The sequence below is a fragment of the Taeniopygia guttata genome, chromosome 6 (assembly GCF_048771995.1).
Source record: "Taeniopygia guttata chromosome 6, bTaeGut7.mat, whole genome shotgun sequence".
Taxonomy (NCBI): domain Eukaryota; kingdom Metazoa; phylum Chordata; class Aves; order Passeriformes; family Estrildidae; genus Taeniopygia; species Taeniopygia guttata.
Window position 1 is genome coordinate 24,857,441 of NC_133031.1, and position 20,656 is coordinate 24,878,096.

The 20,656-nt window shown below is 50.1% G+C and overlaps 3 protein-coding genes across 3 annotated transcripts; all 3 read right to left on the reverse strand.

The window, feature by feature from the left end:
• Positions 1–3,535: 3,535 nt before the first annotated feature.
• Positions 3,536–4,862, reverse strand: CALHM2 (calcium homeostasis modulator family member 2). The gene is made up of 2 exons (XM_072931219.1): positions 4,180–4,862; positions 3,536–4,096 (listed from the first exon to the last, which is right to left on the reverse strand). The coding sequence occupies exons 1-2, from the start codon at positions 4,720–4,722 to the stop codon at positions 3,680–3,682; spliced, it is 960 nt and encodes a 319-aa protein (XP_072787320.1). The 5' UTR covers positions 4,723–4,862; the 3' UTR covers positions 3,536–3,679.
• A 5,383-nt stretch (positions 4,863–10,245) lies between these two features.
• On the reverse strand, positions 10,246–12,692 carry CALHM1 (calcium homeostasis modulator 1). The gene is made up of 2 exons (XM_002193678.4): positions 12,095–12,692; positions 10,246–10,713 (listed from the first exon to the last, which is right to left on the reverse strand). Exons 1-2 carry the CDS (start codon positions 12,641–12,643, stop codon positions 10,246–10,248), a joined length of 1,017 nt encoding a protein of 338 aa, XP_002193714.4. The 5' UTR covers positions 12,644–12,692.
• A 3,232-nt stretch (positions 12,693–15,924) lies between these two features.
• CALHM3 (calcium homeostasis modulator 3) lies at positions 15,925–20,162 on the reverse strand. The gene is made up of 3 exons (XM_002193699.5): positions 19,467–20,162; positions 18,311–18,566; positions 15,925–17,383 (listed from the first exon to the last, which is right to left on the reverse strand). Exons 1-3 carry the CDS (start codon positions 19,751–19,753, stop codon positions 16,922–16,924), a joined length of 1,005 nt encoding a protein of 334 aa, XP_002193735.5. The 5' UTR covers positions 19,754–20,162; the 3' UTR covers positions 15,925–16,921.
• Positions 20,163–20,656: the final 494 nt, after the last annotated feature.

Below are 20,656 nucleotides of genomic sequence, written 5' to 3' on the forward strand. Positions count from 1 at the left end.
AACACTTCAAAAGATTTACTCAGGTGCCTTTGTGCTCTAGAAATTGGCAGAGCAACACTGGATTGTGGCATAGTTGAAGCTGGAAGAAACCTCTTGATCTTCAAGCTTCTGCTCAAAGCAGGAGTCATCAAGACTAGGTTGCTCAGGTACACTCCCAGTTTGGTTTTGATTTCCCCAAGAATGGAGACTTCTCAACCTCTCTGGGCAACCATCTGTTGTAACAAGTTGCTAGGGATTGATGACATTAAAAATAGTGATTTTCAGTAATCATTGTCTCTTAAGAGAAATCACTGAAGTAAAAAAAAAAAAAGTTGTTTTTTTCTGTGCTGAAAAAAACATCCCAATGTAACCTTCTTGGAAAAAGCCAGGTATTTTGGATACTTAAAAAAGCTGCCACTGATGTCAGTGCCTTATGGGCCATATCATTACAATTCTGTATTCCTCTAACGTTCCACTGAGATGTGAATATGATTAGCCTCATGTTTTACAGAGGAAGAACTTGAGGCAAGGGGAAAACAGGGTATACAAACAGATGTGATTATCCTGTGTAGACCCTAGTGAGTAGAAGCCCAGCTTTGAAATACCAAGCTTGAAGAGTCTTACTCATTGTAGGTACTCTAAACTCAAAACCAGAGCTATGCAGGACCCAGCTCTTCTGCCTCTGTAAATGCCCACTGTTGGCAAGGCTGAATGATTCAGCATTTATTTAATTCCTAAGTCCTTTGGGATCCAGAAACAAGTCATTTCACTTCTTGCCCCCAGGGAGAGCAGGGTACTGTACTTACATTTTGCTTAATGATCTTGTTATGGAGGAGGCTGACTGCAACATCCAGGAACAACTACTGCTATTTTTAAAGAACACAGCTTCAATGATGGTGGCTCTTTCTTTTGCTTTAATTAGTTGCATAATAGAACATGTAAATAAGTGCTGCAATAGAAACCAAGATCCCTCAGAGGTATTGTTTCTTCCTCACTACTGGGGCTATTATAGTGTCTGTAGTAGGCAGGAGAAGTGAAAGACCTGTGTGTAATTCTCTGTACTGGAGGAGCCTGGTTTGAACCCATCTTGCTGCTGGGAGCTGTGGCTGTGGGCTGTTCTGTGATGGGATTATTGTTGGTCTTTGGAGGAAAGGTAAGGGGGTGTGAGCTCACAGCTTGTGTGATCCAGCATGCCAGGAAGATGTGTGGCTCAGTTTTGCTCTTGTCATTTCAGTGATAAATCTAACCTGGCTGCTTGTGCTTGTGTGTAAAACCATCTGGGTTAATGTTCCTCACCTCAGCATTGTCACTAGGGGACATGGTGTGACGGGAACAACAGGGATATATTCCTGAGGGTGCTGATGTGCCAGGAGAGGCAGAAACCTAGGGCTCTCTCAGTGGAGACCACGCTCAGCGTGGCAGAGAGGAGAAAAACCAAATCTCTGCAATTGCAAACAAATTTCTGAGTGTAATGTCTTGCTCCACTCCTCACTAACAGCTGTCCATTCAAACATGCCTCTCCAACAAGAGGGAGGGAAAACAAGTAGCCCATCCCAGCACATGGAAAGAGAGGATTTAATATAGGAGAGAAGGGATGTAAACAGAACAAAAGATGGTTTGTGCTCATGGTTTATTCTTAGGATAAAAATCCATTCTCAAGTATTATGTGTCTTGCCCCTTTCCTGCAAAGGGGGGAAGAAGAGAAGGAACCAGAGTGGAGGTAGTTCAAAGGAATAATTAGAGGACTATCAAGGAGGAAGGCAAGGGAAATAAAGGAAGTAAGAGGAACTCTGCTTTGTTTCAGCAAGTTAATCTTGTTAACTGGTTGTGTGGGGGTGGCATGCACATCTGCATGTTCGCACTCGAGGGCCAGCAACGAGAAATGCAAATTAACTCCCTTTCATCTCAAGTTAATGCAATTTCATTTCACTTCCATCTGATTATTTCTGTGGGTTAGCTGATGGTGAGGCTGAGAGCCAAGCCTTCCCACAAATGCAAAGCAAATCTGTGGAGAAGCTGAAGAGGGATCCTGGGATGCCTCGCCCATTAAGCGGTGTTCCAGCCTCTTTATGTGAGGGAATAGCCTGCAGCTCTTTCTTGCAAGACACCATACTTGTCAAAAGCTTTTTGAATAATTTTCTCTCCTTTGCTGCAATTGTGTATCCTGATATACAAGATTTGTGCTACTCACTGCAAGAATAACTAAAAAGCCATGTTACTAACTTGTAACATGTGGTAATGCTTTAAAACATTCTAGGATTATCTGGATAGGAGACGATCTGAATCTTTAATAAAAAGAAAAAGTAAGTTCCCAGTCCTTAAGTTCAAAGAGAATGTTAAATTATGCCTTTAATAGACCCCCTGAAAAAAGCTCAGAAGGCAATGAAAAATAACTCTCATTTAATAATTTATTTCAAATCTCTTTGTGTGTAAGCCCTTCAGAGTTCTGTGGGTTTGAGCTGTTTTTTGAACAACTTAAGGCTTTTTGGTAAATGGCACAGTGTAAAAGGAAGTTGTGTCTATAACTAAACAGTTCAAGTAGGAAAACCAAATTCTGTCATACCAGCTCTTTAAACAGTGTGCAATGCCAGAGGAGCAGCCTTGAAACCATAGTCACACAGTGTCATGGTGAGGGCAGTAATTTTACACCTTTCTGGTTTTGCTTTCCCAGAGTATGGCCAAGTCCATAAAAGAGACATTGTGCTCCAGGGGCCAATTAAGGCAGTGGAAAGAGTTTTTAAAAATTCAGTGGGAGATGAGTAGGGAGAGGGCTGCTCCCCCATCTTGTTCCTGCTGTCCCCTTGTTGCTCCAGGGCTGCAGTCCCAGTACAGCAGATGGGTGATGGGTGAATGCAATGTGTTCTTTGGGCTGGCAGCTTTCTCGTCTCCTTCCCCTCTGTGAAAGATGCTCCATTAATACAACTGACTGACCACAGTTACATGGTATATACACTATGTATGTTTATACATATATTTATGTAAAGCTAATTCTGGTTGAGGTTGTCCTGCAGCTTGTAACCCAAACAAAGGACTCTCATCCGATGCTTGGATGAGAAATGCAATGAGATACAGACAGTGCTGTGGGTACTGATTCAGTCTCCACCTTGCTACCTTGCCCCAAAGCTGTTCTGCTGATGGTGCCTCTTCTGGGTTTATAAACTCATGTTGGCGACCATTTGGGTTCATTAGAGATTGCCAGGCACTTTAGTAAGAACAAAAGGAGTTTGGTGTCTTACCCAAATTTCAACTTGGTAATTAGAGTGCCTTTTAGAATACCAGGAATATTGGTGATTCCTCCTGCTTTAGTCTCTCAGTTATTTGGTGTGTGGCTGTCCCTGCAGTGGGGGAGACAAGTGGGGCTGCAGGAGTCACAGTGAGAAACGCGCCCATCTCTTGCTCCCCAAGGCTTCTGCTGGTGCATCAGGCAGTGGGCTGCACTGGCAGCCTGGAGGTAAAGACTGCATCTGCTCTTTGCTCCCATGTGTCTCTGGGAACAGCATGGAGACTGTTGTCTCCGAGGGAGGGGTTCCCCAGCTCAGGGTATTGCTTATCAGTCTGCCTTGAGGCTGTTGATTCCTGTTTACCTGCTGATAGAAGGTATCCTGCTGGGAGGAATATTCCCACTGCATCTCTCAGCTGAGTATGGATACTGGAAGGCCTGCCAGGCAGTCTGGAGAAGCGCTGCTGGTGGACATCTGTCTTAGGAAGCTAAAAACAACAGTTCGTGGCCTTCTGGGGTTGGCCCGTTCCCTTCCACCCCTTTGGCCCATTTGTGGAGGCGGCTGTAGAGGGGGAAGCCCTTGTTCTCTCGGTAGATGTAGACACCTGTGATGGCATTCCACTGGGGGCTCGGCTGGACGCCCTCCACCGGGAACTCCTGCACCAGCTCCTTCTCCTCCTTGTCCAGTGCCACAAAGCCAAAGAACTGTTTCACGTTCTTGGCTGCCAGGATCCTGGAGTGGACCTCGGCCGTGCGTCGGAAGAGCTTGTCCTCGTTGGAGCGGTACTGGGCCCAGTAGGCCTCCTGCCGGTAGCTCAGCGGCGAGCAGCAGTGCTTCAGGCACTTGGTGAGGAAAACCAGGATCGCAACAATGCCGATGAGCAGCCAGCCGAAGAGCTGGGAGAGAAGAGAGAGCCTGCGTTAGGACATGGCAAGGTGGCCTTACCCACTCCCTGTGGCTTTCTCTCTGGTGTGCCTACCTGGGACTCGTATCTCAACCTCCGTGTCACCTCATCCCTGAACTTGGTGAGGTTTGCTGGGATGTCTCTGCAAGGGAACTTGGCCAGCACCTCGGCCCCATACTCAGCTGGAAACTTGTCCAGGGAGGATGGCTTGACAAACTCGCTGAGGGCACAGATGTAAGCTTCCCCCCGCAGCAGCGAGATGACCGACCAAGTGATGGGTGCCACGGACGCTCGGCCCATGATGGAGCCAAAGAGGAGGAAGGTGGCAGCAGCAGAAAAGTTCTTGGTGCCACGCTTGTGGCATTCGGCCACTAGGTTCCAAGTGTGGTTGTTCCAGATGACACCAATGAGGAAGAGGGCCAGGGCCGGGACACCGATGGCAGCCAGCCCATAGATGTAGTTGCGGGCAGGGGAGCAGGGGCAGTTGAAGGCAACGACTGAGAAGAGCTCCTCACTCCCCACTGTGCCCAGGGCCACCAAACCATTGAAAATCATCACGTCTTTGCTCTTGAAGAACAAGGAGAGGAAGCGGAAGTTCTCAGCAATGAGGGCGGCCATCTCGTCTGGGGGCTGAGATGTGTGCTGCACTGGGGGCTGTGCTGGCTCAGCCCCCAGCACTGAGGAACACTCCAGTGGGGGATGAAATGGCCTGGTGCTAGCTGAGGTGCAAGGAGCTCTTCCAGGAGCAAGACACCTTCCCTGATGTCACTTCCTCCCGCGGGTGTCCCAGCCTCTGGAGCTGGTTGCTGATACCAGGGACACTTCAAAAAGGGGCTGAAAAGGGACTTCGCCTAAGCAATATATGAAACCTCAGCTATTTTAGTTTCCTACTAAGCCCTTCAAAAGCTTCACTAACAGCAAAGATGACAGGTGGGGCATCTGTTTCTGTCCCTCTCAATTGCACATTTGTCCTCTTTCCTTGTGTTCGGTCTTAGTCACCTCTCACAGAGGCAATTATTGTCAGCATCACTGGCAAACTCTTGATAATCACCCAAACCTGCAATGGAAGAGGACACAATGTTACTGGGAAAACTAGACCAGAGCGCTGGCACTAGGATGTGTCCCCAGCCCTGCCACTGACTCACACTAGCCCAGCAACATGTGGCACATGGGTGCTGGGGTTGTGCTGCTTTGAAGGTGCTCTGTGTGGCTTTTGCCTCCCTCTTTAGAGCTGATGAGTTAATACTTATTAATAGTCGCAGGTATGTGAGGAAGGCAGCAAGGGGTGCTGTGAGACATCCCAGCAGATTTAGGAACACAGAAATGTGGCATGGGAGGCCCAGGCAGGAGCAACCTTTGCTGAGAAGGGTGAAGGGATGCTTGGGGGCTGTTGCTACCAGCAAGAGAAGTTACTTTCTGGGAAATCTTATCCTGATGTCCCAGGATACAAACACCAAATGCTTATAAGAGCTGGGACATCAATTATGTGTGAGCTTTTGCTAGGATTAGGTGGGCAGGATGATCTCCCATCCGGCAGCTGATTGACATAATCGTACTCCCTGTCCTGGCCTGCAGTCTCAGCTCAGCCTCTTAATTGCTGCCCTGAGACTGAGCCCCTCAACCTGCAGCTTCAATGCCAGAGATGCTCTTTGGTGCCCTTTGCCTGTGTTATACCCCACTGACAGGGCTGCAGGCACTTGGGGCCAAGCAGGGAAAAGCATGTTCCCCGATTTTTTTACTGGCAGGGAAATACCTGGGGAATGTATCCACACTCTTCTGCAGCGACGTTCATTCCCCCATCCCATCTGCAAGCTGGATTCAAGTAATTTCTTAGCTGACTTTCCATCAGTGCTGCATCTGCACAGGGTTTCTCCTCAGGAAGCCTCAAGCACCGTGCAAGCTCTGGGAGCCCTCACCCCTGTGATGAAACCCGCTGGCCTCAGAGGAACTGCTGTCACCGGGGTTTGCTGGAGACAGGAAGAACCTGGGTGCCCAACCAACCATCTCTGGCAGCTTGCACAGTGCTGGAAGTGCCAGCACACATCTGGGGCTACCTGGGAGTGTGGTCCCCAGGGCTGCCTCAAAGTCTTTCCTGTGCCACCGCAACTGCAGGGACAAGACTTCAGGGACATTCGGGCAAAAGAGACAAAGATACTTTAATCCTTATGGTCTTTTGCACAAGGCTTGCTTTTACACTGTTTTAACTCTCTTTAAACCTCTGTTCATCTGCTGCCTCAACAAATACCGGTTGACTCCCTTTCTCCATGGGGCAGGGGTGGGGAACAGGGGCAGAAATTTTGCCTCTGTTTTTTGCTGTGTCTAATCCCTGGCAATCCCTCTAAAGTCACGCTGTGATATTGCCGAGTTCAAACGTAAACAGCCCTTAATGTCTTCCTGCAGCTTCCCAGTTTTCCATATGCAAAACTCCCTCTGCAAAGGAGACAGACGAGCCAAAAACTGCCACCACGTGATGGGGAGCCAGGCCTCCATCTCCATGCTTGGTGGAACTGCACGTCTGCAGCCAGATGCCAAGTCCACAAACTTGCTCTAGTTGAAGCATCTGTTGTTAGTTACCCACAAACAGCCCTGATAAACACGGCCCTGTAACCTTCCTGACAGAGCCTGGCAAATGGCAAAGCAAAAATCTGAGGAGCAAAGAGAAGTACTGGCCATTTAGAGGGTGCCCTTCCTCTGCTAGGTAGTTATGGTCTGGGAGAGAGGGTTGGGTAGAAGGGAAGGAGAGAAGCTGTTTGCAGCAGGTAAATTTTTAAGAGCCTCTGTTTCTTCCCCCAAAATATATATGAAAGCAAGAAAGAATTAAGTCACTTACTTGAAAAAGTTGCTGAAACCAGTTCTGGAACCTTTTCGGCCCTTCCTCTGTTTTTTTCGCTCAGGCTCTGGTTGTGGGGGGTTTCCAGCAGCACACAGGACTGTGCAGGAGTTGGGATGCAGCCAAGGCTGGTCTGATGGGCGAAGTGGAAGCTTTTGAAAACAGCTTTAACAGTTTGTGAACGCTTCTTTATTCAGTTTGAAACATGCTCTCCGCTGTTGGCTTTTGCGAAGAGGGAGGAGGTTGTTCTGAGGCTCTGAGTTTGGGTGGGGCAAAAAGCAGGCGCTTGGCTTCTGCTCTGAGCACAGCTGAGGTTGTGCCTTTAAGAACAAAAAAAAAAAAAAAAAAAAAAGAGGAAATGAAAAGCTAAAAGAATGAGTCACTGGAAAAAGCACATCGTGCTTTCTCAGACTCATGATGCAGATGTGCAATGGCTGGCTGGGATGGTCGGGAGTTTGCCTGGAGAAAGGCAGCGATGAGGTGCCCTGCAGGGGTGCAGAGGGGAAATGCAGGATCCCCCCAGCCTGGGGCTTGGGTGCAGCCCCCATCGTCCCCAGGGGACGCACCGAGCAGGCGGGGACAGCGCGGGAGAAGCCCATGGTGCCACGAGAAGGGATGGAAACTTCTGTTCTAGCACATGGGAGCCGGCTGAGCAGCGGGAAGGCACCCGCCTGGGTGGGTTTTGGGGCATTGCAAGCTCTGTGGGTGCCAGGTTCTGCTTCCCCCCAGGCGGGACCGAGCAGGCTGGGGGTTGAGCAGGGCTTGGCTGTGTGTGCAGGGCTGGGCACAGCCTGATTTGTGGCGAGTGCGGTGCATTCCTGCCTGGCTCTACTTTTCCACTCTCTGCTTTCTCTGCTTGAGCGATGCCTGCGAGGCAGCCGAGAGCGCCTCATTTTTGTTTTCTCCCTCCTCTCTGCCATCTGTCCCCCAGCTCCAGCTCCTGCCCAGCCTGTTGAGGCCCCCATCCTCCTTCCCCACCCTCCTTGCTGTCTTATCCCTGGGGTTAAACTCAGCTCTCCCCAGAGCCTGTCTTCAGCACAGGCAAATCTTCAGCGACACCCACATTTCCCTCCGCCCTCAGCAAATTTAGGCTCATCCCAGCGCCGGCAGTTCAGCCGATGGGAATTTTGGACCATCTTCCTTCCTATCCCCAGCTCTCCGGGCGGGTTTTTGCAGCTCGCGGTTGTTTGGGTGCGGTGCGGCCCTCGGCGCTCCCACAGCTCGGTGCTGCCCGGGGCTGGCTCCCCTCAGGCTTGGCGGGGCTGTGGGGCCGCTCCGCGCTCAGAGCGCTGCAGCACAGCGGGATCAGCACCGGGACCACAGCCTGCCTCAATCCAGGGGCCCTGTCGGCTCCCTTGGGAACGCTCTCCTCCCAAAGGCGATGAGCAACGTCCCCAGATTCCAGCATGGAGAGGAGAACCTGCCTGATCTATGAGGACTCTGCAACTGCTCAATTTGCTGCACGGGGGTAAAGCTCTAATCTTAAAAATCTTAGTTAAAACGCCAAGGGCTTCTCATTGCAAAGGCCTCTGGTTATTTTGGCACCTTAATGGCTGTGCCATGGAGCCTGCCATCTCTCTGTGCTGCTCGCCATCGTGGGGGACTCTGAGCATGCCTTTCTCAGTGAGCCATGAACAGCACCAAACTGCAAATAATAGGAGTGGAAACCACCTTTATCTTTTAATCCCCTTTGCTTTGTAAATCAGGTTTTGTGCCTATTAATTTCTGGGCAGGTGCATTAATTAAAGTTTGGGTGTGAAGATTAATGACAAAGCTGTGTCATGCTCCTTTCTCCTGGGAGTTGGCCAGATTCAGCCTGCCCTTGACTATGGGCTTGCTAAAATGCTCTCAAAGCAGCCAGGAGAATTTCCTCATCACTTTGGTCCTTTGTTCTCTTCTCCCCAAAGCCTCTGTGGAGTTACACAGTGATAATTAAGGTTTATGCAAATGATAGTCACCTCAGTTACTCATAATAAGTTGTTTGAACAAGAACACCACAGCAGAAATTTCAAGTGGATAAACATCTCAGAAGGGACATGGCAGGGCTAAAGCTCATCCCTCAAAAGGGGTTTGCCTTCTGCCTATTTGTAATAAAACCAGGGCCACTGGGAAACACTCTTCTGGGCTGTGATTTCCATGGTCACCTTAAGGGCCTGTATCCTGTCATCCTCTGTTTCTCTGGAAATGGGCTGCCACCTTGTATTATGGAATGTTGGCAGTGACTTCCCAGCTTCTCCTCTGAGGGCTATGACTGGCTGCTGCTGGTGGCCATGCACTGGCAAAACTCTTCAAGTCACACAGCCTCAGCACCTCAGGCTTGGCCTGGGAGCTCTTCCAGTCCTTTTCATTGCATTGAAATAAAGAAACACCAACAGCTTTTGTAAATGGCTTTTATAAATCCTGGTGTTTGAACACAAGAGCTTAAATGGTAAGCCTGAATTATTTATTTGGCTCCTTAAACAAACACCCAGGTGGGTTTTTAACACCAGTCTTTGTCTCGGGGAGAGATACAGGAAAAATTGTAAGAACAAATCATCCTGAGGAAGATTTGTGGCAAGGTGTTGGTCTGGCCCCCTCTCCACTCCCTGCTGCTGAATGCTAGCTGCTCTCCTTGTCCGGACACTTCCCTGAAGGAGCATCTCTTTGCAATCCTCATTTAATGGTATTTGTAACAGCAACCACGCTGTTTCTGTCACATGTAGTGTGATATATGTCTCTTCAGTAGCTCATTGCTTTGGTCAAATTTATTTTAAGGCTTTTCTTGGCTTTGGGAGCTCTGTGTCTGTGGGGATGTTGTGTGTGGAGGGGTAATGTGATCTTTTAGGGTTTCACAACTTAGCAGGAGAAAGGGGCACTCTCAGCTTGTTTCCCTACCAGGGGATTTTTAATACTGCCTAAACCCACATGCACTGCTCAATGCTGAGCACGTCATGAAAGAGAGGAAGTTTTGCACATCTGGTAGTGTCTGTCTTGGCAACTGCCACAACACAGACCTGGTGCTCAGTGGTGTGGGACACATGGCACATCTGGCTGCCACGTTGCACCCTTCAGTATCCCTGGGGCTTGTCCATCATGGCCTTGCAAAATTATCCTTCCTGGCACAAAACTCTTACCTGAATCACCGATGCTGTAGGACTGGATGTGAGAGCAGATGAGAGCAGATGGGATCACACAGACACCACTGAGCCCATTGGGTGCCTGTTCCCCTGCAGCTACTGTGGCCCCGGCCTTTGCCTGTGCCCTGGCTTCTGCCCTCTCTGCAGCTCATCTCACAAAAATGTGATTCTGCCTCTGCACAGCCCCATGGGCCCTCACACCCAGCTGTAGTAGGCAGCTGTCTCTTTTCGGGGTGCAGAGGGGTGTGTGGGGGGCTGCCCTTCTCCTGCCCAGCCATTTCCAGTGGGCAGGGCAGGTGGGTGGAGGTGCAGTGGGGGCTTGCATCTGTGCCAGTTCTTCAGGGCCATGTTCATGGTGCCCTGGTCGGTGATGCCCAGGAGCTTCTCGTCAGCTTCCCCGGCATTGACAGGGGCTTTCCTGGGCAGGTGGCAGCGAGCAGCCACCAGGTCTGTGCTCATCCCCTCAAAGAACTGCTGGATGCAGACCTTGGCAAAGCTCCTGGCGTGCTCCGCACACGTCTCATCGAACAGCTTGCGCTCGATGTCGATGTAGTGGGACCAGTATCTGCTCTTCAGGAAGGCAGCCTGGCTGAAGCACGGCCGAAGTGATCTGACCAAGAAAGCCAGAGTGGTCATCAGCAGCACAAAGCACCAGCCCAGAGCCTGCAGGGATGGAGGGGAATCAGAACTGTCACAGGCAGGCAGAACATATGCCCAGCAGAACCAGCCAGCAGAACCCCTCTGGTTTGCAAACAAGCCTGACTCCACTTTGGGCTGTTTGACATTTGTCTGTGTTTACACTGCAAACTGGGCAAGGAGGCCCTACAAACCATTTGCACTGGAATTTTGTTCAGTGCATCCACACAGGCAGCACCTCTCACTTCTTGCCTTGTAGAGCATCAGCAGGCACTGACCATAAATAACACCAGGGCTGAATCCTGTGCCCAGCCCTTGGTCCTGCCTCCGATACCACAGTGCCTCACCTAGGTCTAGGATAGACTCTGTCCTCTGACTTGCAGTATTGTCCCAGATATTCCCCGGTTTATGCAGCTGTCTTAACTCTTTTTCCAAACAACTTAGTAACATCTACTGTGAGTGAGCAGTAGTGAAAGCTCCCCTGTTAATGGGGTCTGACAGGAAGGGTGAGATGAGGACAGAGCCAGGACCAGTCTGTCTGGTTCCCCATCAGTCTTAGCTCAGGCTGCCTCCAGGCTGTACTGGCAGAGCTCGTGATGTTCAACCCTCCTGGAAATGCAGCACTCTAAAAAAGCACCTGTTGGGGGAGGTTCTGTGTGGGACCTCTAGTTTTTCAGCTCCCAATGCTTTCCGATTGGAGTCTGCCTAGGAAAATCTGCTTTGCGTCTTGGAGAAGTCCTTGTGGCTCAATTTCTCTTAAAGGGGAATATCATTCCTGTCTGCCCTAAGGAGGTCAGGCAGAAGGTCTGCTTATAAATGGGAGTGCATGAGTGACAGGTGTTCCAGGTCATCCTGTCTCCAACATGGCCAGGAGCAGAGGGCTTAAGAGGAATTAAGCACAGGACAAGTGGTTAGTGGTACATCTTCATTTGTGGTTCCCTGGGATGGCTAATAAACACACACTGGCTGTTCCCATGCAGCGGCAGAGGCAAGTGGCATAGATGGCTATCGACCCATTGTTTGCATGTGTTGTAATAAGAAGTAAGAACAACTGATGGGTTATTGGAGAGGGTGACAACCTACCAGCCACTAAGATCCACCTCAGCCCCTTCTGAACTTGCTCGGAAGAAATACATGCAGATGGTTTGACTGTCACTGCTCTGCAGCCCCAGGCTGCCCAGGCAGGAGAGGGGGCCAATTATCAGGATGACCTACAGCTACAGCCTGTGCACCACACTGGAGGCATAACCCCACAGAGCTGAGTCTGAACACCTTGTACCCCTGTGAAATTACCAGTCTCTCCTGCTGCAACTTGGTTTCAACAAGGAGATTGTGTTGAGGGAAGAGCTCATGCTGGCAGTGCCTAACCCCAAGCCACCAGTGAGGGCACAGCCACGGTGCCTCTTACCTGTGAGATGCAGCGCAGGTACCTGATGGCCACTTCGTTGGCAATGAGCTGCTGCCCATTGTAGATCTCCTTGCAGGGGATTCGGGCGAGGACCCGCTGTATCTCCCCCTGGGAGAGGTGGGGGTGGCTGGCATTGCCCAGGGTCTCCACGGGCACCGAGGTGCAGAAGGCACAGGTGATGCACTTGCCATCCAGCAGTGTCACCGACACCCAGACCGCGGGGGCGATCATGGCTCGCTGCGCCATGGAGCAGAACATGTAGCGCAGCACAGCCGGGTCCTTCCCCCGCTGCCCCTGCGGCCGCCTCCACTCCTCTGCCAGCATGGAGATGTTGTTGTTCAGCACAAAACCCAGCAGGAACAAGATGAAGGGGGGCACCAGGAGGATGCCCAGCCCATAGGCCAGGTTGTAGTGTGGCAGGCAGGGGCAGTTGAAATCAAAAGCTGAGTACATCTGGGTGCTGGCAAGGGCCATGATCCCACAGATGCCATTCATGAAGGACTCCTGGTTGGACTGGAAGAACTGGAAGATCATCCGAAACTTGTCCATCTTTGCTCGATTCCTTCCCCACCAGGGTCCAAGCTGTGGCCTCAGTCTATTTCGCTTTCAGATTTCCTCTTCAAAGATGTCATCACTAAGTTTCTGTGCAGTCCACTGTTTCATTCATTCATTCATGCACTCTTACAATCCCACTATTTAAAGCTGAAAAATAACATTTTTTTCTGCTGATTTTGCTGCCTACAGAAGTTTAGAGTTTGGTTCCTCCTGCTCTTTGGATCTGTGACCTGGGTTGTTTCTGGTTTGCAAAACCTGATTTCATGCTTCTCCACATCCCCATTTCTGCAGTCTCCCAGCCACCAGCTCTCTTTGCTGCAGGGTGCAGGTGTTACCATGGCTGTGTCCTCCCCGGATCACTTTGTGCCCTGGGCAGAGTTGGCTGATTGGCCTCTGTGAACCTGTTTGCAAATGCAGGGGGTGGGTGCTCCTCCCAGGACTGAACAGGACACCCCGCCTCTGCAGCGCTGGCACACATGGAAAAACTGGATTCCAGAACTCGCCCCTTCCCTCTGTGTGTTTGTCTTGCCTCAGCAGCATCTGAGGCAAGGACCTTGCAGGTCTGCCAGCCCCTACTTCTGGACCTGCTTCACTGGGAAGTACCTCTTTTTTATTCTGCAGAGGGAAGGGAAAAGGAAAGGCAGAGGAAGGAGAGGTAACAGTTAGGCTGGACTTGGCTTCCACAGCTCAATTCTAAAAGAAGTGGATGGTGTTGATGGTGTTATCCTGCATCTCAATTCCCAGTTCACAAAGCAGCCTTGGTGCACTCGGTTGCTCCCTCAAGCTGGCCAAAAAATGGGTGATTACTGGGACTACAAGTGGCTGTAAAACAGATGGTGACAATTGCTCAGTCGTTCCTGTCTAGGCACCACCTGAGCTGTTGATGTGAGGATCAAGATACATCTGACTGGGCACCAGTGTGACTGCAGTGGTGGCTGTGGGACACGTCACCAAGGGAAGCTGTACATAGGTGGGCGGCACATGGAAGACACAGGAGAGATACCTTCCCCCAAGGTTTTGCAGTGTGTCAGTGCCAAGCCAGGAAGCCAGACCAGGCATTTTGACCATTAGTCAGTGCTGCAGGTTCTGAGTCTGCCCTGCACCAGTCCTGGGGTTCAGCTGATTATGTTGAGCTCACCCTGAGCTGTCACCGCAGAGGTGAGCATGTGGGTAATACCTGAGCAGTCTTAGCTCTGCCTGCTGTGGGGAGGTTAATTGCATGATCTCATCAAATGGGAAGAGATTTTGCTGCATGAATACAGATGAGGCCTATTGTATTGCTAGCTAAGAGCTCAGACTGGCTTCTCTATTCACCTGACAGGTGGCTTTTTGAAGGCCAGTTCACATCAAAGCCTGCGTGAATCAACCCTGTAAAAAGCTGAGAGCTTTTTGATCTCCAGGAAAACCCTGCCTTTTATTAACATGAATGAAGGGCCTGAGTCTGCTTAGTGTACAGAACTACAGTTCTCACTGAAGCCAACAACAGGTCAGTTGGAATCAAAAAAGAGCCCATAGAAGACAACGTCTGGGTCTCTCTTTCCATGTTGCCTTGTTAGGAAGGGCTTTGTTTTCGTGAGCTTCCCAACAGAAAGTTCACTCTAACTGACTTACAATGGAAGGCACAGCTGATGATTCCTCCCAAATCCCAACTTATTTGTGTTGTGAAAACCCTGTCCTGAAAGAGATGGTATGTGCCCAAGTCCCTCCCTGGACCCAGTCCTGGCCCTGCACACCAAGACAGATAGAAAGGTGGGATGTAATGCAGTAACAAGTCCCATCAGGAGAATTTAGAAAGTGACTGGGGAAGCTGTCTTTGCAGTCAGCTCTGCTGTTTCACAGCCTCTTGGAAGATGAGGATCCCTAAGGATGCCAGACATATCTGCAGGTCAGGCATCACAACAGCCCTGAGAGACAGACAGCTGCTAAAGTTTGTCAATGACCCTCTCTGCCCCAATTTCCATGGGAGGGTACACACTCTTAATAGAGCTGGTGGGAAGAGACCTCCGGAGATTTTTTGGATAGATGGAGGTGCCACAGACTTTCTGGGCAAGCCTTTCTATCACCTTCAAAATCAATATTTTCTTCTGTTTAAATGGAATTTTCCTGTATTTTGGGTTTATTGCCTCTTGTCCTGTCATGGGGTGCCAGATACCACTTTCCACAATGAAAAAGAGTTCTTGGTCTTTAGAAGGAAACACAGCAGGAGACTCAGGGGGGCTGTGAGGAATGAACACCCATGGCCTCAGCCAACTGGAGCTACTCCATGACCAGACCAGACTCTCCCAGCAGCACGTTAACCTTTGTAGATCTTCAAAATCCATGGCAGCACTCTTAAACCCTCCTGTTTTCTCCCTCCTGATACAGATAACAAATCTGTTCCTCTTCTCCTGTTTAGCCTTTCATATTTTGTGGCCACACTAGGATGACTTAAAACTTGAGAACAGCATGCAAATGGAGCTGGAAAGCAGCATGCAAATGGAGCTACAGACCTCAGCTCTGAGGATATTAGGAAAATACCCAATTTGACTAGTATGGAATGGTGAGTCCAAACTGAGCTGCCATGTGATGTCGTGTCTGATGAAAGTAAACCAGAGACAAAATTCAAAGTGCAATGCTGATTTCAAAGAAGAGCTCAGAAGCTTACTGGATCTAAAGAGCTCCTGGAGAAAAGACCACTGTGTTTTCCCCTACCAGCATGGGCCACAGCTGCCTCTGTGTGCTCTCCTAGCATATCCAAGGGAGCTCAGGGATTCATCCAGATCTGACTTTGCTATGCAAATAAGAAAAGCTCTGCATCCTGTCCCTCTGTGCCCTGCAGCTCCTGACTGGGCCTCAGTGGGCAAAGGGGTGCAGCTGCCCATGGGTGGGCTATGGAGTTATTTTGCCTCCCAATGTTTTACCCAGTACATCCTCATTCTCTGGCTTGTGCATACAAACATCCTGGGGAGGAGATGACCCACCTGCCAGCATCTTGACAAGTCAATTTGGGGGATTAATATACACTTTTATGTTGATGTCTCATTTTGGATTTAGTCCCAATGTGGTAGCAGGTTCCTCTGCTCCTATCCCACCCTTTTCTTACCTCCTGGAACCCCTGCTTGCCCCACCTATCCATGCACACCCAAGGAGATATTTCTTTTTCACTTCCACCTTCCCCCAGCCCCTCCACATTGCAACTCTCCCTACAAGAGACAAAGTAGGCATCAGTGTGAGGTTCAGCCTGGAGGAATAGATGTGTCTGTTCTGGGTTAGTTTGCAGTAAAGACTTTAATGCATCCAAGCAGCAACACTGGACAGAAGTACCAGTCAAACTGGCACCATGTCCAATGGGGGCTGGAAAAGGCAGGTGAGAAAACAATTATCATTAAAGGCTCAGACATAAGGTTGCATTCAAACAGTTTTGAAAATATGAATGGAAATGCCCAAATAGGTGTTACAAGGATGATCTTCTGGATAGGTCAGTTTGTACTCAAACCTGGCAGGGGAGTGTTTAAAGTCTGTGTTCAGATTTCTCAGGCAGAATCAGTGTGTCTTTCCATGGCTCAGCACCAGTGCTGCTACCTAAACCCCAGCATAGCCTTGTGACTGTGTTTTGCAAAGCCTTCAACTCCTGTTCCTTCTGCAAATCCAACCCAATCCAGTCCTTATTCAGAGGTGTCTTCAATTAAAGTTATGCTGCTCCATGAATTTTAGTGTGTTGCCATATTTCATTTTTTAAAATGCATGGAAGATTTGATGGGTTGTTAGAGGAAGGCAGAACAGTTTGGCAGCTGGGCTGGGGGCAGCCAGAGCTCTCAGCAGATGGGAAGACTTAGGAGGTGGTTTTGCCTTTTTGAGTAAATATGTTGGTATGGTACTAAGAGAGTTGCCAGCTAAATAATTTCTGTGTCAGTTCTGATAACCCTTTGAAGCAGGTTTCACTGGAATGGGCAGGAGCTCCTCACACTTCTGTGTGTGTATGGTTTGTGTGGTTAATCCTTCCTCAAGCCAGAACACTTTTATCACAGCTGTAACAAGGTGCAAACTCTTTGATATGACAAAAGTGTCCCACAGGACCCTTGGCTGAGAAATGTCATTAACAGTGACTGCATCTGGGACCCTTGGACCCTCAGAACTAGCTGATTTTGGAGGTTTTGTTAGGCATGCCCTGGAGTGGAGCTTTGACTTTGCAGATTTGGAGGAAGGTATGAGCACCTGTCATCTACCAACTGGTCCTTGCTTTGTGCCGAGGTTTGGCAAAGCTCCTTCTGGGTCTGCAGGACAAAGCCCCCTTTACACATTGGTGTGCTGGGGAAATTTGGAGTGGGTGCTGGTGTTGTCTGCCCAGGGCAGAGGGGATCTCTCTCGCACCAGGGGATGCCTCTGGTGTGCCTGGCTGACATCCAGGGGAGGTTTCTCATAGTACCACGTTTTCAGGAGTTTGTTCACCTGGTCCTGATCTGTGATACCCTGGAGAAGATCTTCCCCTTCTTCGTCCCCGTCTCCCTCCCTAGGCAAGCTGAAGCTGTGCAGTTTGATCTCTTGCCGCATGCTTTCGAAGAAGTGGAGGATGCATTTGTGAGCAAAGAGCCGGCTGTGCTCACAGCAGGTTTCCTCAAAAATCTTTTGCTCGATGTCAATGTAGTTGCTCCAGTGACGTGCCTGCAGGAGGGTGGCCTGGTTGAAGCAAGGTCTGAGCCAGCGGGCAAGGAAAGCTGCTATGATCAGGATCAACAAAATGCTCCAGCCAAGTGCCTGTGTGATAAGAAAAGCAGTGGGAACAGGAGCAAGACAGACACAAGGACAGGCACAAGCTCTTTGCCTGTATCAGTGAGACAGGGAGTTTGTGTGGCTGGAGGGGAAATGTGATGCATCTGGACTCCTGTCTTCCATCTGTCCCTGTAGTCCAGCACTCCACACTACGCCCAGAGGCTTGGTATAATTTCTTCCCAGAGAATATGGGATATTTATCTGTGCATGAATCATTCAGTAAGGATAACTGATTGCAAAGTTGCCTGGAGCAGACAGGCATTTGCTATGAGCATAGGAGTACCCCAGGGAAAGGGGACTTTAGTGCTCTCCTTTGGAATTTCCTTTATCTCCAGTGATCTTCCTCTGTCACCTACACTAACTCCAGGACCCAGGAGTCCCCACAGCAGCGTGAAGACAGCCCAGACTATGAGCAGCTCCCTTTGATAAGAAGGAAGGTCTTGTTTTCAATGACCTTCCAACAGTCCCAATGCCTCACCTGGCACTTCTATACCAAGAGCTGATGCCAGTCAGGGCTCCTCTCTCTGTTGTAACCTGTTCTATTGCTCCTGAGCAAGCTGTTTTTGTCTGTCTAAGCTTGCATTGTCCTTAAAACAGTGGGTCCTGTCTGCAGGGTTAGCAGTTAGAAAGATCTTTTGACTGAACAGGGCTTTAGGAGACACAACATTTTTTATTATCTGTGTTTAGAAACTGCTTGTTCTTTTATTCAACCATTCATAATTTCTTTCCTTTTCCCTACCTGACTCAAGATTACACTTAGGATAGCAACGTTTGGAGGCAAAAAGAAGCACAGAGCAGCCTTGCTCCCAGCCTGACCACAATGAAGTGATGGCAAATCAAGGAAGAGCAGGAGCAGATGGCACACGCCTGGTCACCTCAGTGCCACGAGAGGCTCTGGCAGCAGTGACCCACCTGGGACCAGCAGCGCAGGTACCTGGTCACTGCCTTGCGGGACGTGGTGTTCCTCATGAGCTCCTCATCCTTGCAGGGCACCTTGGCCAGCAGCTGCTGTGCCTGCACTGTGCTCACATTGGCAAAGCCCACAAACTTCTGGGGATCCATGGAGCCGCTGAAAGCACAGATCAGGCATTTGCCATCCAGGAGGGTGACTATGATCCAGACGATGGGGGCAACCATGGCTCGCTGCATGATGGAGGAACACATGTACCTGGAGCAGCAGAGAGAGAGGTGAATGGGTTAATGCTGGCAGCTTCCTCCTCATCCAGAGCCCTGAGGGATGCAGGCTGTCCTGTGCCAACCAGTCTTTCCAGTCCCAGGGAACTGACTCCCAGGGCTGCCCTCAGCATTGCTCCAGCTGATGCTTCTCCTGCTCTGGGATGTCTTTGTTGGTTCTGCCTCTCAGTGAAACCTGCACTAGCACAAGGCAGTGCTCTGTGTGCTGCCTGCACTCAGTGCACAGTCCCCTCACTGTGTGCTTGCCTTGACTGCACCCTTATGTCTCCCATGCACAGATCTTTGTTAGCTCTTCCTTGTCTTGCATATTCACTTATTTTCTCATCAGTTTCAATCTGGAAAATCTCCTTTTTTCTGCAGCCTTTCTTGCCCCTCTCTGAGCCAACCTGTGTACTGCACAAAACTTTACTTATAACAGATGGAATATTATTCTCCTCATCCTTCTACCAGTACAAATTAGTAAAAACTCAGGTGAAGGGAGTGAGATCATGAGGCTTTTGATAAAGAATGACCATGATGAAAATGCCACACCTGCATATTTAAAAGGAAATGCCTGATGTTTTTGCACATGGAAGCCCCAGAAGACACCCTGTGAGTGCATGACAGGGCAGCAGCAATGCAGTTTCCCAGGGTGGTGGCATAAACCCATGTATGGAGGCACTCCTGCTCTCCTTAGCTGGGATGGAACGAGCCTGCCTTAATTTCTGCTGGATGCAAATGCATTTCCCATACCCCTGCCCCTCCAGGGTCATGGGGAGAGGTCTCAGGAGATGAGCTTACGAGAAAATGAATCTACCAGGAGGATCCAAGCTCTGGAGAAAGACAGCTAAACAGGAGGTGAGAAGAGGGATGCCACTGCCACTGCAAACCCCACCTGATGACAGCTAGGTCCTTCTTCCTGCGCCCTGGTGGTCGCCTCCACTCCTCCAGCATCACCAGGGACTGTCTGTTGAGGATGAGGCCACACAGGAAGAGGATGATGGGGGGTACAAACATGATCCCCAAGCCATATGCCATGTTGTACTGGGGCAGGCAGGGGCAGCTGAAGTCAAAGCTGGTGTACATCTTTACACTTGCCAGGGCCAAGAGCCCACAGATCCCGTTCATGACAGACTCCGAGTTGGACTGGAAGTACTGGAAGATCATCCGGAAACGGTCCATTGTGCTCTTTTGGCCAGGGCTGCTCCTCCTGGGAATCTCTGGGCTGCCCAGAGGGGCCTGTCTCCCTCTGCTCCTCCTTCTGCTGCACAGGGCAGGGGATGCAGCTCAGCTCCCAGTCAGCAGGAGGATGAGGATGGAAAAGCTGCTGTGACAGGGGGAACACCCTGTGCTGGGGCTTCCCCACTGGCACACGGCTCCCACAGGTCTGTCTCTCACCCAAAGCTTGTCTTCCAAGGCAGTTGGTAGCTTTTCTAGGTGAGCTGATGAATCAGCCTCCAGCAGCCTTTTTTATCACCTCGTTTTTCATTTTCAGGGCTGTCCCACATGTCAAGCAGTCACAGCCTCCAGCAGTGCCTGGTCCCTCCCTCCAGGAGATGGTAGCTGTCTATGGAGATGCATTGGTGGATGCCTGCGGGCTGCTCTCTGCTGATTGAAGCCTGTGGAGGGATTCACTGCCCAGGAGAAACCAGGTAAACCAAATGAGCTCATCTGTGTTCCTGCCACTGCCCCACTCCTCTTTGCATGTCCCCAGCCCTGTGTGAGGCAGGGGGGAAGGCAGGGAGCACACACCTGGCTGGAGTGTGCTGCAAGCGCAGATTTCCCTATGAAAATGGGCTGAAAGGACCAACCCTCCAGTCAAGAGGGTGTGAGAATCGATAGCTTTCAAAGCCTGGAGTGGCACCCGGGGGCAAAGGCTGCTCTTGGCTGTGCATCCTATATATATATACTGGGATATTTGGACATCCATGTCCAAAACTCTTGCACTGGGGCACTTCTGGCTCCCCATCAGAGCAGCTGGGGTTTTTTTTGTCCCATGGGACTGGGTTATCATCTTCATCATGTTTTTGTCTCAAAAGTTCATTTTACAGATAAAGACAAGTCATTGCCACACAAGGAAGTTCT